The following is a 20,879-nucleotide window of genomic DNA, read 5'->3' as shown; positions in this document are numbered from 1 at the left end:
ATGGGAGACTAGGTCTGGTCAGGCTTGAGCCTATGCCAGGGAGGACTGGCAGCTTTACCAGAACCATGCAGTTCCCAAAAGGGCAGACTAAAGAAGATACCAGTTAAACCTAAAAATCGTATCACAAAATCCTAATTAGTAAAAATAACTAGCAGATATCAATGAACACTTCCCATGTTCCAGGCATTGTTTTGAGCATACCTCACATGGCGCGTAAACACTGAAGGAAAACCCCAGCTATGCACAAAGTACAATTACTATTAAGATGTAGTTTGGGAGTGGAGTGGAAATGTAATGACATGGGCTCAGATGATGGAAGAGCCCTGAATAGGAGGCTAAGTTAAATTTGATTTTATTGACCCATCAGAGTCACTGCAGGTCAATGCAGAGAAGATAACACAACTGCAGTTCTATATTAGAATAACTGGCCTGGATTAGAGAAAGGGGAAATGGGAGGTGAATTTAATTAATGCGCCATTTCCTGTGGAAATTAAGCAAAAACCTGCATTCAGTAGGTGGTAGTAGGAATGGGAAGAAAAAAAAAATTAAGGCACCAAAAAAGTAGAATTGGGAGCGGAATGGTGGCGGAGAGGAGGGTTAAAAAGAGTTCTAAGTGGCTCAAAAGCTTCCCACTGAGAGACTGAATAAATGATGATACTGACTAGCTATACAAGGAGGGGAGAACTAGTTTAATAGGAGAACAATGATGAATACGGTTTGGGGCATATGGACTTGAAGTAGGCCGTACATTCTTAACAGGGAACATCAAGCAGGCAGTCCTAAATGTGGCACCACAGCTCATGAGGAAGACTGGAGGCAGAAAAATCTACTCAAGCTTCTGGAGTAGATGAAATTGCAAAAGGATAGCAAAGACAGAGAACAAATGGACATTCTAGATAGATAATTAAATCCTAATGCAAAACATGTATTTACTCAACAGGTTTGTAAAATTTTAAAAATTTAAATTTATTAGGATTTTTTAGTAACACAATTACACAGAATAAAGTTCAGGAATTCACCAATGATGGTCACCAAGATGTGCTTCTTTGTGGCTTTTTGAACAGTATTTCTCATGATTCAAATTTATTCATAGTATAGGTGAATTTCATACATAGCTTCACAATATGGATGTTACAGGTCTCCCATCGGTGAAATTAATGAAAACATATCTTTCATGGAAGGCACATAAAGAATCTAAACTAACACATTTAAGAAACTGTGATAACTTGGAGTTTCTTTACAAAGAAGAAAAACGAATCCCCAAAATAGAACAGGTGAAAATGTAGTCCGTGGCTACCCACACACACATACACATTACTTCAAGAAGTATACTGCAACAAAATGACAGCACATTAACTCAACTTAGAAATTACTTATCCACCAAGCTTACTGAAGGACTTCTCAAGATGAGGAGAAAAAACAGGAGGGTAGGGAATGCTGTTCATGTGGTTGAAACGAGGTCACAGAGACACATTGTGAATAATCAAAAGAAATGACTATCAAAATTCAATATCGAGCTAACACGTAAGACTTATTTCAGGACACATACAATCACTGACTTTACTTAACACTACTACTCAGTTTCTAAGTGTAATTGCCCATTTCATTCTCAGAAATAACAGCACAATTTAAAAAGATACTAACTCAAGCAAGTGGAGGAAATTTGAATAGTCTAAGGGAAAAAGAATTTTACTATAGTGTGATAATTAAATTTGAGACTAGTTACATATATGAATTTAAAGCTTGCATTATATCAGCAGCAGAATATTCAAAGATCTTTCTTGTTATCTTCCAAATAAGGAACTATCATGTATGCTAGGTACAAGGGATTTCCCAAAGGAAATACACAAATGAATGTCTCAAAATTCATTATGCTGACATATTTTTTACCCACAAAATGCTCTCAATAATCCACCTAAGCTTAGTTATAAATAAAAATGTAGTTATTTAAAGTGTATAAAAATTAATCTGGCATCGCCTTTAAGGAAATGCATGAATACCATTCAAATATTAAAATTCAAAGTGAAAACAAACCAACTGAATAAAAATTAAGTGTTTATATTAAGTCGAAGAGTATATCCTCAAAAATCTGAAATTTTAGTTTTTCAAACCCAATTCAATGTAGAATCAAATCAGCATGCACTCTTTGAAGAAAAATTAAAATGCATACAGTGTTTACATAACTGATCCAAAGGCAGGTATAGTCATCCTCTTAAGAACATTTCAATAAAACACGTTAAATTTAAAGAACAAATCATGTTATTAAAATAGTCTGTGCAAGGTTTGTACAAATATTTTTAGGATAAGTATACATAGAATCAAGATAAAGACTGCAATGTTTCCTAATATTAATTACTGTACTTAAAAATTTACAGGACATGAACATAAATAAAGCTATTTAAAACTGGCAAACACAGTAATAGTCTGTCATTCAGTACAAAGTACTTAATATTTCTGTTATTACCAAAGCCATCGCGCTTAGAATCTTAAGTTGCCACTCTTAAAGCCTAAAAGTAATGTGGAAAACTAAAGTCATAAATACATGTATACATACATTTGCATATTTACACTTACGCAGAAATCATCAATACACTAGAGCCGAGCGTTAACACTGCCCTTAGGTTCACACCGTAGGACCACCTTTCACGTTTAAGAAAGGTCCTTCTCTTGCTTTCCATTAAAAAAAACACAACTTTCGTCAGGTCCCAGATGCATTTGCCATATACTACATTCTGTGTTGCTGCAAGACTCTAGTTTAGAGAGATCCACATATAAGCACTCATTTGGTTTGAAAATACATTTTCCCATTAACTGCAAAACTTAAAAGAGACCACAATCTTTTAGATTATTTTTTATGATGACATCTGTTACAGCATCAAAAACAAACTGCACATTCTTAGTATCTGTAGCACATGTGAAGTGGGTGTATATTTCCTTTGTGTCCTTTCTCTTATTGAGGTCTTCGAACTGACACTGAATATATGCAGCTGCCTCTTCATATGTGTTTGAGCCTGGGATGGGAAAAGGCAAGACAGAAGGCGAAAAGTTAAAATGAGTACATGGCTAATAAGCAAAATGGACCTGGAAATACTGAAGTCCATTTCATACATACAAAATATGTGGGGTATTTTGTTATTTTCTGTTCTGGAATGAGAAAAATGATTTCTTCTAAATGAAAAACACCCGACGTTAATGACCTTTTCATGACTCTAAGCCTTAAAAAAACAAACAAACATGCTCCCCAGGGTATTTTTCCCTGCCTGATCTAAATGTCAGATCTCCTCATTTTCTTCTCCTTTATATTCTCCATCCCAACACCGAGCCAACTCCCTTCTCTGATGGTGGCACGCCATTTCATTTCTAGCCTAGTGGCTGACCAAGAAATGCTGGCTGACTGAATGCCCATCTGTACTTTTTATTCTTCTCTATACATATTAATTAGCATTTCTTTTTTTTTTTTCATTTTTCTTTATTCAGAAACTGTACACAGGCCTACAATGTGGTTTATGGCCATGCGGTTGAAGACTTCTAAGTACAGACACTCCAGAAGTGGTCTGTATCTAAAGATAATCACAATGCACGCTCTGTGGGGCAGCAATACAGTGCCTCAGCTTGCCCTTAACAGAACTATACACACGTATGCACCAAAAGACATACAAAGACTGTTCATAGCGGAGGTAACCTCCATGTTAGGAAACCACCCCAAAGTTCATTAATTGCAGACTGGCAAATAAAGTTTGGTGTGTCCGTACAATGAGCTGCCATACAGTACTGAGAAATGAGAATGAAGTACTGTTGGATGTACAACCACATGAATGAGTTCTAGAAACATACTGTGGAACCAATGAAGCCAGACACAAAAAGAGCACAGAACTGTATGATTCAACTGATGTTTGGGAAGAGAAGGTGGAAAACAAAATCTATGAAGACAAAAGTCATTACTCGGTGTGTAGGGGGATGGTGGTGGTGGTGATTGCTTAAGACTGGGAGAGGTAGGTTGGGGTTTCAGGGGACGTGGAAATACTCAGTGCCTTGATCTGAGTGGCAAATATATCTGTATTTTCACTTCTTAAAATTCAATTTAGGCTAAGTGCACACATATGTATTTTATATATGTACATACATAACATCTCAAAAACTGTTCCATTTGGAAAACTATCGTTAAATCTTTTGTGGGGACACTAAAAAATTATTTGCTTGGCTTTCAAGGTCCTCTGTTACCCAGCCTGATTGGTAAAGCTATTCTCTATTCCCACTGGTGGCTCACCCCATGTCAGACAGGACCTTAGGCACCAACTCCCACCTGTGATACTCCAGTGCATTTCACCAGTTGTTTCCGTATCTTGGCTATAGTAAATAACGCAAAAAATATGGGGGTGTACATATCTTTTTAAGTGTTTTCATTCTTTTTGGAAAAATTCCCCAAAGTGGAATTGCTGGATATTTCTACTTTTATTTTTTGGTTGGACTCTCTATACTGTTTACCATAGTGGCTGCACTAATTTGTATTCTCACCAGCAGTGCAAGAGGGTTTCCTTTTCTCTACATCCTCACCACACTTGTTGTTTTGATAATACCTATTCTCAACAGATAAGGGTGCTAGCTCACTGTGGTTTTGATTTGCATTTCCCTGATGATTAGTGGTTTTGAGTACCTCTTTGTGGTCCTGGTGGCCACTTCTAGGTCTTCTTTGGGAAAGTATCAGTTCAGATCTTCTGCCCATTTTTTAGTGGACTGTGTTTTTTTTGCTATTGAGTTGGTGTTCTTCATATAATTTTTCAATATTAATCCCTTATCAGATACATAATTTCCAAATATCTTCTCCCATTCCATATGTTCCCTTTTCATTATGTTGGTTTCCTTTGCTGTGCAAAAACTTTACAGCTTGATGTGATCCTACTTGTGTATTTTTGCTTTTGTTGTCTTTAATTTTGATGTCAGATCCAAAAAATCATCACCAAGACCAATGTCAAGGAGCTACTGCTTCTTTTCTTCTAGGAGTTCTATGATTTGGAGTCTTGATTTTTTTTTTTAAGATTTATTTATTAGAGAGAGAGAGAAAGAGAAAGTAAGCATGAGCAGAGGGGAGGAGGAGAAGCAGTGGAGTCTTAAGTTCATGTTGTGTATGGTAAAATATAGTGGTCCAGTTTACCCAACATGATTTATTGAAGAGACTGTCTTTTCTGCATTGTATGTTCTTGGCTCATATGTTCTAAATTTTATCATATATGTCTGGGTTTTTTTTTTCTGGGCTGTTTCCCAGATATATGCATCTATTTTTATGCCAATTCCATACTGTTTTGATTACTATAGCTTTGTAATACAGTTGAAAATCAGGGTACATGCTGTCTTCAGCTCTGTTCTTTCTCAGGACTGCTTTGGTTATCTGGGTTCTTTTGTGGTTCCACACAAATTTTAGGGTTATTTATACTATTTCTGTGAAAAAATGCCATTGGAATTTCGATAGGGATTGCACTGTATCTGTAGATTGTGCTCTAGGTAGTGTGGGCATTTTAACAATATTTTTCTAATCCATGAACATGGAACATCTTACCATTTATTTATATCGTCTTCTATTTGTTTCACTAATGTCTTGTAGTTTTCAGTGTAAAGATCTTTCTCCCTTTAAATTTATTCCTAGCTATTTTTTCTTTCTAATGCAATTGTAAATGGTATTTTCTTCATTTCTTTCTGATACTTCATTACTAGTGTATGGAAATGCACAGTATTTCTGCATATATACTGTGTATCCTGTTATGTGACTGAACTGATTAGTTTAATAGTAGTTTGGAAGAGTGTGTGTATATGCACACATACATGTATACATATATGTGTCATCTGTGAAGAGACAGTATTGCTTCTTCCTTTTCAATCTGGATGCATTTTATTTCTTTAATTGCTTAAGTGCTCTGGCTAGGATTTGTAATACTATGTTGAATAAAAGTGCAAGACAGGGATTCCTTGTTTTGTTTCTGATCTTAGTGGAAAAGCTTGCAGCTTTTCACTGTTGAAGTATGATGTTAAAGTATGAGCTTATAATGTATGGTCTTTGTATGTTGAGGTATATTCCCTCTGTACCCACTTCGCTGAGTTTTTATCAATCATTACTTACGGTTGAATTATGTCAAGGATTTTTCTGTGTTTGAGAAAATCAAGATTTTTATCTTTAGTTTTGTTAAGGTCGTAGAGCATGTTGATTTGCAAATGTTAAGCTACTCTTATGTCCCTGCAACAAACCCCACTACATCATGGTGTACGGTCCTTCTAACAGACTGCTGGATTCTGTTTGCTAGGATTTTGTTGAGGATTTCTGCATTTACATTTATCAGGGAGTACTGCCTACAATTTTCTTAAGTCATCTTTGTCTGATTTTGGTATCAGGGTAGTGCTGTCCTCATAAAATGAGTTTGGAAGTGTTCCCTCCTATATACATATAATTTTTACAAGAGTTTTAGAAGGACTGGTATTAATTTTTCTGTAGACGTTGGCAGAATTCATCAGTAGAGCCATCTGGTCATGGACTTATTTATTGGGAGGTTTTGATTACAAAGTAATTGGTTTGCTCAGATTTTCTATTTCTTCATGTTCCAGTCTTGTTAGGTTGTATGTTTCTAAGAATTTTTCTACTTTTTCTAGGTTGTCTAAATAACCTAGTTTGCTAGGAGATCACCACATACTTAACAAATCAAAATTTAGTATTATCAAATCACAAAAGAGTGGTGCTCTGAAATTCTTAAGCAATAAACTGTGTCCTATTTACAGAAATTAATGCAACTTGTCAATTAAAAATATGTTTTGGGGAAACAGCTTGCACTTAGTGGATAGCTCAACCTGCTGTATATATTATGCATAGCTAGACTGCTAAGTGCCAAGAGCTACAAGATACACGAATAGATTCATGAGCACATTTCTTAATCTGATTTTAATTCTTAAGAATGGCAAAGATGTGGTGGGAGGGTGATAGATTTTTTTCTACATACACTAGAACTGTCAAGTTATCAAGGCAGGTATAGGTGATGACCTAGTTCACGAATGGAGACCTGAAAGCGGGGGTGGTGATATAATTGAAAGGAAGATAGAGGAGAGTTGAGAAAACAAACAACACGAGTTCAGTTTGAGTTTCAGGTGCTAAAAAAACAGACATGTTCAACAAGCAGTTGGAAATGCGAGCCTAAAGCTCTATAGAGAAATGAGTCGACCATGGAATTTAACATGGTGAGAATAAACAGGACTATGAAAGGAGAGTGCGCGAAAAGATCACAGGTTGCAGATGGAATGTGCTGAAATGCCAACATATGGATATTTAAGTGAAAGAGAAGGAAATAGGAGCAGGCAGTGGTAGAGAGAAACCAAGTGACTAGTTTAGAGGCTATAGAGGCTGCTTCTATACAGAGTCAACAGTCAGGAATTAAAAGGGAAGGTTGCAGCAAGAAGCAAGGGAATCAAAACGTAGGATGCGCAATGAGGACTTGACATTATAATCCTAACACTGGGCATGTGAAAAAATTATGTAATACTCTCTGTGTTCAAAGACTGTGATATCACAGATTCTTACTAACTTGACAACATAAGAAATACTCTTTGCTGCTCTGAAATCCCTATAGGCATATGATATTTATGGATTCATTTGGGAACTCTGATAATATTAGCACAAATTGGTTACTTCATAATAGAAAATGACAAAAAAACTGAAAGATGAGGCACCTTGATTCTGGCTAGCTTCAAACTTGGACACAGGACTACAAATAATTTTATACCTTAAAAGCACTAAAATGTTTCTGGACAAGGTGACAGGAAACTATGACTTTCAGAGAGAAAACAAAAGTTAACAAGCAACTATGTCAAATTATTTTGAAATGAAGTATAACCTTGGAGGCCACAGAAAGACCTGGAATACTTAACAGTGTGATTAACTTATCAAAGAACCTTCCCCTTTGGTTCTAATGAGGATCTAATTCTGGTGGTCTGGTTGTTAATGGTCCAGGTGCAGAAGTGCCCCAGACGTGGGTCTGGACCTGGACTGTCACTAAAGCCTGAGCGCTCCCACCTGCCTAAGCAGGATGAAAGAGGACTGGCCTCCCAGGGGGGTTTTATCAGTGCCTTTGGAAAAAGGTGGTAAATACATAATACAAGACTCAAATTTTGTTCATAATGAAATGAGTTCTTGAGAATTTTTTTTTTAAAGGATGGAGTGAGGGTAACTTGTATCATTAGCTAAATGAACCAAACTCTTCAGAATATTTAGGTTTAGAGATCCTATAAACCAGTGGTAGTTAAATTCTTTGAGGCACAGAGTTCTCCTCATTAAAATAAAATCTTACTCAGAAACCCAATATGCAAAACAGATTAAAAACGAACTCACTCTGCTTTAATAAGAGAGATGCTGCCTGTGTGCATGTCTGGTGGAGGAGAGAGGTGTCTCCCTTCCCGAAACCCACTTTTCAACAGCAGCCCAGGAGGTTCCAAGGAACTCAACTAGGACCAAGTTTTAGCTCAGCTTCTGATTTTACAAATGGGGTACTGAAACCCAGGTAAATTAACTGCCTTGTTGAAGATCAAAGAGCTAATCATGGAAAGGCCAGGACTGTACCTCAGGTCTCCTTTTGAAGTGTGAACCATTTCCCAGAGCTGGGAAATTACAGTACCATTAACAGTCTCATTACCAGTGCTGCAAGTTCTTGTGAACTTTTGCCTGACTCCCCTGAAAATGACTCATGGATTCCTTCTTCATTTATCCCTCTATAATCACCATTCACACTCCTTTGTAGTAACATGTTGCCCTACTTTATGAGTACATTTATCTTTTTGAGATTAGACTGTGAGCACAGACATGTCTTACTGTGCATCACACCTACCTGATATGAGATCTGGTCACTGGATGAACAAATCAGTGTTTTAAATTTACGAAGACCTAAGATTCGTCACAGAAAATTATCTAGCACCTTTTCTATAGGCCTATGTTTATTTTCAATAATCTTAGCTATATCTCAAGGAAATATTTGTCCTTCAGTGTGTTTAATAATTTCCCATAAAAGTAAGAGTCATTAAGGCAAAAGATTCAAAAATCTGTTACTGAAATCTTGTGTTAGGGGGACTTTCACTATAAATACATAACCTGACAAGTTATCCACAGAGAGTAAAATACCTGCATATTCAGGATAGCAAATAGTGAGAGGGCTCTTTTTGATTTTTTCCTCGAAGAGATCCTTCTTGTTTAGAAAAAGTATAATAGATGTATCTGTAAACCATTTGTTGTTACAAATGCTGTCAAACAACTTCATGCTTTCATGCATTCGATTCTGTAACAGAAAATAACATAATCCGTTTGTCTCAATGGCAAGGATTTTGAGGACTATTACTTTTAAAAAAGTGTTAGAACAGAATAGAGCTTAGTCTGCTGAAAAGTAAGATACCAAGCAACACATTCCTGCCATTTAGGAACAAGTACACTTGATTACAGGTGAGGTGAATGTATACACCAATCATCACTTTTTGCATTCAACCAGTACTTGTGGAGCGCCCACTGTGTGTCACTGTGCCCAGAAACACCCTGCTGCAGGACCCTGAAACCTACAGATGCCAAGTGCGAACATCTGAAGAGAGACCTCACTGTTACAGAGTGAATCAAAGTTTCCATTAAAAGACAAGGAGGGAAAAATAAATAAATAAATAAAAGACAAGGAGGGTTTTTAAAGATTAATGTATTAAACTGAACAAGCTGAAACACGATTAGCCCAACGTTCTAAATATAATGATGTATCAGGGAAGGAAACCTCCAATGCTGTTTCCTGCCCTTCTAGTATCTGTGGTTTCTAAAAGGACACCGATGAATTTTATAGCATCGAAAGGAGAAAAATGAACGAATGATGGTACAGAGTACCTGCTGCACTGTAACTGTATGTACTTGACTTTAAAAATACAAAAAGTGACATTTCGAACTTTTCCCCCCCATCTGAACTAAAGTTAACTTAAAATGACAGAGTTCTGGGGCATGTGGGTGGCTCAGTGGTTGGGCGTCTGCCTTTGGCTCAGGTCATGATCCCGGGGTCCTGGGATCGAGTTCCATATCGGGCTCTCTGCAGGGAGCCTGCTTCTCCCTCTATGTCTCTGTGTCTCTCTCATCAATCAATAAATAAAATCTTAAAAAGAAAAAACGAGCCTTAGATTATTGTGAGAACTAACTTTCAGTTACTATGTAGATACTAGACATAGGAAGTGCACAGGTAAGTACATAGGGTTGAAGTGAGATTAACTCTGTCTTTTCTTATTTTAGGGGTTCATCTGTGCTTCTTGAGTGAGTATACTTCTCTTATTATATAAACAGAAGAGCTAGAGGGGAAAAAAAAAAGCCAGCTGAACTTTCAAATAATTCACGCATTAGCAAGAATTACTCAATTTTTCTCAGAAAAATTCTTGGCAACATCTCCAGCCCTTTATATTTCATGCTTATTCTTTAACAGTGGTTCTACTTGCCATTTCTTCATCTTCAGCTAGAACCAGGTCATAGTCACTCAGGGCCACACAGAAGATGATGGCGGTCACCCCTTCGAAGCAATGAATCCATTTCTTCCGCTCTGATCTCTGTCCTCCCACATCAAACATTCTGTCAGAAAAACAGTGAGTTTGACATCGCATTAAATGTTCAAAAGCTCTGAGGGGTTCTATAATATCATCCCCCCCCCCCCGAAAAGACTCCAAATTTCAGGGGGATGTCGGATGGAAAGGGGAACATTATGGGAGGAAAATGATGTCACAAATTGGTGTTGGCAAAGGGGAAAAAAGTCTGGTTTTCAAATTTTTGATTGAAAACAAAGCCCAAAATACCCTCAAAAAACAACACATTCATTAACATATGAGAACACTTAGATCAGAACATTAAAGCAGATACAAATGAGTGGACTGGACTATGAGTAAACACTAAGAAGTCACAGGAAGCAGCCAGGCAATGCAGAGATAATAGAGTATATTCAATTTGCCAAAGTCACAGAACATTACAGTCAGAGTACATGGTCCCCTCTGCCCCACTTTAAAATGTTGCCCTTTCTCCCAGAGGCCGCAGGTAGGACTTTTACATAGAGAAGAAACCTTATTCCAGGTAAGGAAAAGCTGAGCAAGCAAGTGATATTTACATGGGGCAAACAGGTTACCTAAATTAAAAAAGTAAAACCATATTAAAGGAACAAAAGAGATGAAACAGGACATAAATGTGTTGCCCTACTGAACAGGTTCAAAATTTAGAGTGAAAATACTCAATTTTTCTACAATATATGACAACAGACCACTGTAGCTTAGTGCAGGGTAGGAAGACAAACCATGTGAAAACAATGGTCTTTCCTCATCTTTTCCTTATAAGACTTTTTTTATTACGTTAAGCAAAAGTTGAAATTCACATGGATGTTATGCAACCTAGAAATAGCCAATTATATAATGGAAACACTATGCAAACTGGTACATTTTAAGAGGCTCCATTTATCTAGATGTCGCACTAATTAAAACAGTCCCTATTTAATTCTCAGGCAAAAAGAATTTCCCTGCAGAGTAGTATTGGCCTATAAACCAAATCTGAGTACCTCAACTGATATTGTTACTTTTATCATCATTCAAGTGCCCTTCATTCTTTTGGGTTAGAGAACTGTTTATTAAGTGTGCTATATCACAAAATGATTCTACCACACAATAAATTAAAACGGGTAAGACCTAAAAAAAGAGAGCTGACGGTAAAGATCAAATAAGGAAAATAGAAAAGAAATTAAATGGTTACCATCTGTTAAACTGCCAAGGAAAACAGTTTGAAGATAACCTTATCCAAAAGACTTTATTTTGGGTAACTTCTTTGATCCAATGGCACGAATATCCTGACCACTCAATATAAAGTAACAACCAAACCCATCTCACCCCCTCCCACAATTTCCTCCTGTGATGGTGGGTTTTAGGTGTCAATTTGGCTAAGCAGTTATTTAGTCCAACACTGACGTAGGTGCCGCTGTGAAGGGATATCACTGCTGTGGTTGACAACTATAATCAGTTGTCTTTCAGTAAAGAAGATTATCCCTGATAATGTGGGGAGACTTCCTCCAGTCAGCTGGAAGCCTTAAGAACAAAAACAGGTCTTCCTAGAAGGAAAAGAAATTCTACCCTAGGATGGCAACATCAGTTCCTGTCTGAGCCCTAGGAGCTTGCGCTGGCCAGCCCTCTGGTCACGTGAGTCAATTCCTTGAAATGGACCAGCCTGACTGATATAAATTTTAGGACCCACAGTGGGGAGCTGCTGTGACAAGTGGCTATAGAACGAACTGGGTAAGAAGCAGAGGCTGGAAGGATCCTGAATCACTCAACAGAGAAGTCCAGACTACTCTGAAAAGATGGTTGGTTAGAAATACAACACAGAAGGTAGCAATTTTGGAGATCTCGGGAGTGCAAAGGATGGTGGGGTCCTTTCCTACCTTAGAGGATACGTGAATGTTAAAGATGTTTTTGAGGAGTTCTCAGAAGGAATGTGAGAAACACATTCTTGGACACTGGAGAAAAGGTAATCCTTGGTGTAGAGTCACAAAACCTCTGCTAGAAGGCTCTAGTACTGGATGTTAGGAGATGAACTTGAAGAGTAGTTGAGGAAATTTCCTAGCAAAGTGTGCAGAGTATGGTTTTGTTTCTCCTTGTTGCTATCGTAAAAAATATGAGGAAAGAGAGAGAAGCAGAGGAAAACCAGGGAAGAAGGCCATGTGACCAAGGCCAAGGAACGCAGAGCATTTCCAACCAGTACCAGAAGCAAGAGAAGATTCTTCTGTAAAGCTTCTAGAAGGAACACAGTCCTGCTGACATGTGGATTTCAAACTTGGAGGCTCCAGAACTATGAAAGAATAAATTTATGTTGCTTTATACCATCCTCACTTGTGGAAACTTGCGACAGCTACCCTAGGAATGAATATATCCCTCTTGCTTTTATTTCTCACTCTAGCAATTTATTACCTCCTGATAATTATAATATTTACTTCATTCTTGCCTCCTCCTGTCCCAACAATGTAAAGACAAGACTTTGTCATACTTCATAAATATTTGTTGAGTGAATGAACTACGTCTACAGAATATTTTAAAATGCCTTCAAATGATAATAGACAAACCTTATTTCCTTGTTCAAGATCTAGGTCTTCCAGTTATGCTGTGGGATGTTACGTGTAAGGGAGCTTTACCTTGATAATCCAGTATTTTAACTACAGAAGAAATCTCAGCTTATTTTAACAATGAACGAGGGTCATTCATAGATTTGTCATAAACAAAGAACCTTCCATCTAAACAAGTACTTCTCAAACATTAGTGTAGATCAGAATCACCAGGTGGGCAAAATTGATGCTGCTGATCTGGGGACCATACTTTGGGAATCACTGGTCTTAACTCATTAAGCCAAGGAGCAAAAATGACTAAAATCTGATGTTACAAATAACTGTGCATAAGGCAGTATTCCTTTTTCACACATTAGAATTATCTTAAAATTCCGATTTTTTTTAAATTAACCAAAAACAGAACAAAATAATATGTTCTCCTTCAGATGAACAGATGAGAGTTTTTTTTCTAGCATCAAAGAGGGAATGAATTTGAGTTTTCTTAGGTTTCTTTTTTTTTTTTTTTTTTTTTTCGGGGAGGGGACGGAAAAGGTATACAGGGATATTGAAGATTCTGAGATGTTCTGATATTCTCAGACTGTCCTATGAGACCAAGACCGACTGGTACGAAGCCAGATGACCCTACAGGCATATCCACCCTATACATATAACGTACTCCAAAACCCATTTCACATTTATACGACTATAGAAAAGGAAGAGAAATCTATCTTACAATTTTATAAGAGAAGGGATGCTATAATTCCCTATTTGGCAAAAAGTAAAGTGGTTGATTCCTTAAAGCAAAATGATCCACGCAGACACTTTCCACAAACGCCTAGTCAGAGAGGTGAGAATATGTATTCTTAAATTACAATGCCTTATTGCCTCCTCTTGAATTTAATTCTGATCATACAAAATACTAAGCGAAACCGAAATTTTACATCAGCTGTTAAAATGAAAGAACGAATTACAATACAAAACACGAAAACGAGAAACACAGGAACTCCTGCAGAATCATTCTAAGTCTCCTTCTGCCCTCGTTCTCCCCAGCTCCGTGCATTTTCTCCTCAGACTGTATTTGTTAAAGCCATTAGCTGAACATAACAATATAAGCTTGCTTTTAAAATAGGGTGTTTAAAAAAAGAGTAAACAAAAAGCAAAAAAAAAAAAAATCAGAATCTAAGTAAAAACAAACAAAAAAACCCCCAAAACTTTGAAGCCTCATTCTGACAGTGAAGTTTCCTTAAAATTATAACTTTAAGATAAATGTAATAATAATAGTTCCCAGATCAGACCTATCAGACTATTTAAATATTAATGTTTTACTATTCCCCACTTTGGTCATTTAATATCCTAGAAGTACTGAACAGATTAAAAGAAAGTAAATGATTTTGGTAAGAGCTACTGCCAGCCAAAGAATGTCCACTGCCAGCTTACAAACTGGCGAAAACAGAAAGGAATTAAAAGGAGATGAAAAAGTTGATCATGTATTTAAGTACAAAGTTACATGGTCAGATAAACTATGAATTGTAATTCTGTTTTTTAAAAAAAGCAGGCAATGTTTTTTTTGGGGGAGGGTGGAGGGAAGCTGCTATGGAAAATTAAAATTCAATTTTGGTTTTCTGGAAAATCAATTACAGGAACCACTGATAAATTAGTGGGATAAATTAGTGACTAATGATAATAAACATATTTAAAATACTTATAGAAGAGGGGCATCTGGGGGGCTCAGTCAGGTCAGCCTCTGACTTGATTTCAGCTTGGGTCGTGATCTCAGGGTTGGGAGATCAAGACCGATGCCAGGCTCCATCCTGGGCATTGAGCCTACTTAAGACTCTCTCCCCCTCCTCCTTTCCCATGTCCTCAGGTGCACGCATGCTCTTGCTCTGTCTCTCTCTCTCCTAAAAAATAAGATACTTATAGAAGGAATCAGAAGTACATTTGCATCAGTATAGTTGCATATATGTAACTGTACTTCCCACGACTTGTAACAGTGACCTTCAAGAATATTTTCATCTTTGACTAGGAAACTTTAGGTGCTTTCAGAAATTCTGCTTCATTAAAACTGTTTCAGAGCATTAGGGCTATCTGAAGCACAGTCCAATAACTTTTTTCATACTTTAAAAAAGAGGAACATAGGTCTGAAAATTAATGTTTCACTAAACTTCCCTGAGTCTCATTCATTATGAAATGAGTGTATTGGACAAAACAAGTTCTGAGATCCCTTGCATTTCTACAGGCTACAATTCAGTACTTCTCTGCTCAAACTTCATTAAGTTAGTATTTAGCATACTCTAAATGACATTTTTCATCATGAAAAAGTGCAAACATTTGAATGAATAAAAACTTTTAAAAGGTACCCTTCATTTTTACCATTTCCATAAATAAGCATATGTACAATCAGTAAAATTCTAAGAATACATGTTAACACTTTCTCCAAATATGCAATATCAGAGCAATATTTTCTATTTAGAAATAAAAGCTAAAAATTATTTTTATTTAAATCACTTTGAAAATATAAACAAGAGATTTGCATGTTCATTTTTTCTTAAATAAAAATTAAATATTCCTAAGAATGTTTCCTGTCCTTCTTCATCCAAAATATTGTCTGTCTAATCACCTTTCTTTACTGAACAAGGTATTTTATACCTAAATTTGTAAATGATATGCTTTAAAGCTACTTACTTAAAATGGAGATCTTTGAAAGTAAAATGGGTTTCGACAATTCCTGTTGTTTTCACTCTGGTTCTGAGAACATCCTGCTGAGTTGGGATATAATTTGGTTGTGCTATTCTGTCCAAGTCATTCAAATAGCTGAAGAAATAAATAAAATAATAGTTAATATAGCCCTTAAAGATCATCTACATCAAGAAGTAAAACATTTTGATGCATGCAATATCATAAATCAATGGAAATTTTTATATTTCTGTGTAATGATGTAAAAATACAACCAATTTAAGTTTATATGTTATACAATTCCCACTGAAATGAAAATGTATACTTCTCCAGCCACAAAGCCCTTTTAACATTTTCTAAGTACTGTGTACTTTGTTTCCTAAGGACACGAATTAGTAATTCTCCTTGTTAGAAACAAAACAGAATAATTTCTTAAAAACCACACACAACCAATTGTACACTAGGAGTCAGCTTCTTAAAAGTCTTTATTACACTTTTTTTAAGTAGCATGTATTTCTTTTCTGGACATTACTCTTGTTGAGGAGTTACAAAGACTGAAGTTTTTGAGAAAGTAATGAGTAGATCTCCAGCCAAAGGCTAAATTCAATACTATTCTTTTTCAGCCAGCTTTAAGTTACAAATAGGAAAACACTACGCACGCTCTTTTACTCTGCATTTTACTGGTTCTCTAAATAAATATTCATATTTGGGGATCCCTAGGTGGCTCAGCGGTTTAGTGCCTGCATTTGGCCCAGGGCGCAATCCTGGAGTCCCGGGATCGAGTCCCACGTCAGGCTCCCTGCATGGAGCCTGCTTCTCCCTCCTGCTGTGTCTCTGCTCTCTATGTCTATCATAAATAAATAAATATTTAAAAAAATATATTCATATTTTACTTCTCACTGGTTTTAGCCACCCACCCGTTCAATACTCTTTGCCAACAATGTCAAATATGTTATGCTACTAAAATGCAGTGGTGTCATACCATGCGATTATTTTTGTAAATTATTCTGTGTCATTTTATATAGTAAATAATGTTATAGAAAGTCCAGGTATGAAGAGAGTAATGTGAACCTGAGTGGTGAAAGAAGCCTTCATGGGTGGGGAGGGTTGTAAACAGAAATCTGAATGATGAGGGATGTGAACAGAAAAAAAGAATGCAATCCAGATCAGGAGAGTAGTCAAACAGTATGAGGAGGCAGGAATTGTCAGATCTTGCTTCTCACAAAGTAAGGCCCCCAGGAAGTTGTGCATAAACTCAAATGAGAAGTCTGGAATTGATTCTAAATGGGAAGCTTCCCAACAGTGTTTTCTGATACTAGAGTGCAGTGGTCAAAGATAATTTAGAAGATTCACATCTGTGTTTATTACAGAGGCACCAACTACTACAACTTTAATGGACGTTATCTTCTGAAACTGTTCCTTAGCCATTTAGAACAGATCTTACAAACAAAAGGAGCTCAATAAATATTTGATTTGTAGAGATGGAGTTGAAAAGCTATCGAAACACTGAATTAGTAATCAACAGTGTTTTAGACAGTTAAGTATATGTATGTGATATTGATACCAGAATTCATAGAGCATACCTGGAGTTATCTGCATTGTATTTATTGAACTTAAAATAATCTTATTATCACATTGCTGATAATCCCCTAGTACTCTGTGTTTTTAATTCCACATATATAATGATATACAGTATTGTAAAAAAAAAAATCTAATAAACACATGGCAATATTTTACGAATTGTCCCTCTGAAATAGTGTGTTAATCTTATTTAAAATGCACTTTGATTACTCCCATACATTTATTTGCTTAAAAATGCTACTCAATAGTCTCTAAAAATAATGCACATTCATATTTCAATAACACAAATTAATCCGGCATTGGGAAAAACTCCAATTATTTAAAATGATCATGAATTTCAAGTAAATTGGTAGTTAGATAGTCCCAGTGGGCAACTTGGCAACATCTCCCATCTCTAGCCCAAAACTCAGAAATCAAGAGGCTCTGTGACCACTATGGAGAAAAAGATTTCTAGGACTTCCTTCATTCTTGAAAAGTGGCTCCCTTGTTGCCATCGTGAAGTCAGAACTACTAGTAATGAAATACTGGGGAACCAAAATGACTTATTTTTCCAGTGCATACCCCGATACTTGAGCACACGGGACAAGTCTTGGTCATTAGACTGCAGTGGTCCAGGAAGTCCCATCATACAGGGAAAGTGACTTCAACCGATCATCTCTGAGAAGGACCCCTTAATTACTGCAAAAGCTCCCCTAGCTGGGCTCTACTCAGAGCAATCTTCTCAACATGAGTGATTCCCATTTAGCTCTTTCTGCAGGAGCTGGTGGTGCCAAAGCAAATAATATGGTCTAAGAATCGTGTTCTTCCTGTAAATCATTTTCTTCTAATTTCTCTTCGAGCTTCTGTAAAGTATGGTTTATTCATTCACTCATTATTAAACAAGAGCATAGCAAATGACAACTGTGTGTCATGGAGAAAGCACACAGGGTGAAAACAGACCGCACTGAATTTACAGTGTAGTGGCAGAGACAGAAAATCATTTCAACACAAATAAAAATTACCTCAAATGTAAATCTGTGAGTGCTCTGAAAGAAATATTTTGTATTTTAAGTATGTAAGACAGGGAGGCAAAGACCTATCTGTGAGTCAAGGCATATATCCTAAGAAAAGATGACACCAGTTGGAGAGGGGAGCTACATATTCAGTAACATGTTACATATACATATAGAAAATACATACAAAATAATATGTATATATTATATAGCTTACATAGTCATAAAGCATTAGAAATACAGATTAGGGGTCGCCTGGGTGGCTCAGTGGTTGAGCCTTCAGCTCAGGGCGTGATCCCAGGGTTCCTAGGATCAAGTTCCACATCGGGCTCCCTGCAGGGAGCCTGCTTCTAACCTCTGCCTCTGTCTCTGTCTCTCCAAAGAATAAATAAATGAAATCTTAAAAAAAATATATAGAATAGGAAATACTAATAAAAATTGGTATGGGTTACACAGTAAGGTGTATTTACTCCCTCACACTAAATCACAGAACAGAAACTGAGTATTCTTATGTGTAGCCAATGACCTGCTGAGTGATAATTGGGGAGAGCCGTAACCTATTTCTCACTGTGGTGAAATGGGTGTATTTACCTAGTCCTCTCTAGTAACCATCATCTTCTCTCTCACCCTCATTTGTGTCCCTGAACACCAGTAGCTGTCAAGAAAATGGAATAAAGTAAAAGGAGCACAGAGCACATGTATTAAGACCAGTTAATGCTACTCATATCTGACATTTTTGACTGTGTCTGCTAGATTATGGAAACAAACACTTGATTTTTTAATTTTTATTTATTTTTTTTACTGTAGCTAGATCACCAAGCAGAAAGCTCCCTGACCAGGTTTTGCTTTATGAACTCTCAGTGGCCACCACTTAGAAAATCAGGGCAGGTTTTTCTTACAAAATACTGTACTTAGCTATCTGTAAATGATATCTAATGCAACAGAGCACATACAATTGACAATTTTCAAGCGTAGAGATATTTTACTCAATGAGGAAACATCTTGGGATCACCATACACCCCTCTAAAAGAGGTACATCTCATGCAGGGTGCCTGTCACTGGACAAATAATTCTTCTCAGGCACTTTTAAGTTTAGTGAAAAGAACCAAATCAGCTCCCCTCCCCTTGGGCTGGCCCCACACAAACTTGAGATACGCTCAAATTCAGGGTGAACTTTGCAAAGTTCCAGTTTACTTTCTTGGAAATATGCTGCCAACAGTCTATTCTGAATGTTTCAATTAGAGTTACATAAGGGTGAGTCTCTTGAGACACCTCCGAACACAAAGGAAATAACAGCAATGCTATCTACAAACACACCAAAAAATCCAGAAAAGTTTTCAAATACTGTCATCCTGAATATCCTGAGTTTTACAAGAAATGTGTCAGCCAGTTCTGCAATAGCACTGACTTGGAGGTATATTTGACTTGCAAGAAATTATTCATGATAGTTTAGTTCTGAAGTCATGATTACTTACTATGCTGCAGAGTCATTAAGCTGGTACTCTCGGGATCTGTTGAAACAGGCTTGCACGCCACTATCTTTCCACAATCTCTTTATAACTCCAGCAAGTTCTGCAGTCATAAAACCTTCTTCAGCAGCTCCAGCAAGCACAAAGAGTTGGCGGGCATCATCCTGAACATTCAAAGACCATTTTTTTTTTAATAAGTAAAAAAGGGAGACATTACAGATTAAAAGTACAGAGGGAGGCATTCTAGATTACGAAAAGTGCAATCATGCATTTCCTTTGTTTTTCATTGGGGTCATGGCTTTTAGTTCTCTGAAGCACCACTTAAAAAAATGGCTTAACCAAAAGAGCATAACCTTAAATCGCAGGTCTATGTTTTGTAATATTAGTAATAAGCGGTCAAGGCTCCAGGAAACTAGAAGAATGACTTACACCTACAGGTCATGAGGGGACACATTAACCAGCTATTTGCTATCACTGACGGTTTATTGTGCACTCATCAGTTTTACAAACAGAGAACTAATGTATGCCTTACCCCTCCCACCCAAAATGTTTCTAAGAAACACACTAACATTGCTAGAGATTATTTTAAGGGAGAATCTCATTAAATGTTGGCTTTCTGATATTCTCTATGGAAGCAAAAGAAATTCAGAGAGGGAGAAATCAATGTGGAATAAACGATAATAGCTTTACAGAATGATCTGAAATTTTCAGGAGACCTTAAGATGTGTATACATTAAAGCCAAGGGGCAGGAGGTGGGAGCAGGTGTTTGTTAATGCAGGCAGAGGATACAAACACAGCTATGAAGTAGAAATACTCATGATGCATATTGAAGACAGCATGCAAAATATTTTAAATGAAGGAATGATGCATATAAAGTTATTAAATTTTCCTTAAGTTTTGAGACTACAAATACTTATTCTGATCCATAGGTAACCAACCACAGTAGGTGAGCACTTCCAAAGGAGTTGTGACAAGGATGCAATTCTAAATTTTCTACTAGCCATATTTTTTTAAAAGATGAAATTAGTATAAAAAGACTTTATTTAACCTGTACATAAGA

The 20,879-nt window shown here is 36.7% G+C and overlaps 1 protein-coding gene across 1 annotated transcript in view; it reads right to left on the bottom strand.

Moving 5' to 3' along the window:
* Nucleotides 1-941: 941 nt before the first annotated feature.
* Nucleotides 942-20,879, bottom strand: part of GNAI1 (G protein subunit alpha i1) — an 80,498-nt gene continuing 60,560 nt past the window's right edge. Inside the window, exons 4-8 of the mRNA XM_038562833.1 lie at nucleotides 19,825-19,982; nucleotides 15,786-15,914; nucleotides 10,474-10,603; nucleotides 9,146-9,299; nucleotides 942-3,011 (exon numbers count right to left, since the gene is read on the bottom strand). Coding sequence (XP_038418761.1) covers nucleotides 2,821-3,011; nucleotides 9,146-9,299; nucleotides 10,474-10,603; nucleotides 15,786-15,914; nucleotides 19,825-19,982 — 762 coding nt within the window. The 3' untranslated portion in view covers nucleotides 942-2,820. The remainder of the gene's footprint in view (nucleotides 3,012-9,145; nucleotides 9,300-10,473; nucleotides 10,604-15,785; nucleotides 15,915-19,824; nucleotides 19,983-20,879) is intronic.

The sequence above is a fragment of the Canis lupus genome, chromosome 18 (assembly GCF_011100685.1).
Source record: "Canis lupus familiaris isolate Mischka breed German Shepherd chromosome 18, alternate assembly UU_Cfam_GSD_1.0, whole genome shotgun sequence".
NCBI classification, from domain to species: Eukaryota; Metazoa; Chordata; class Mammalia; order Carnivora; family Canidae; genus Canis; species Canis lupus.
This window is presented reverse-complemented; position numbering and strand designations above follow the sequence as displayed.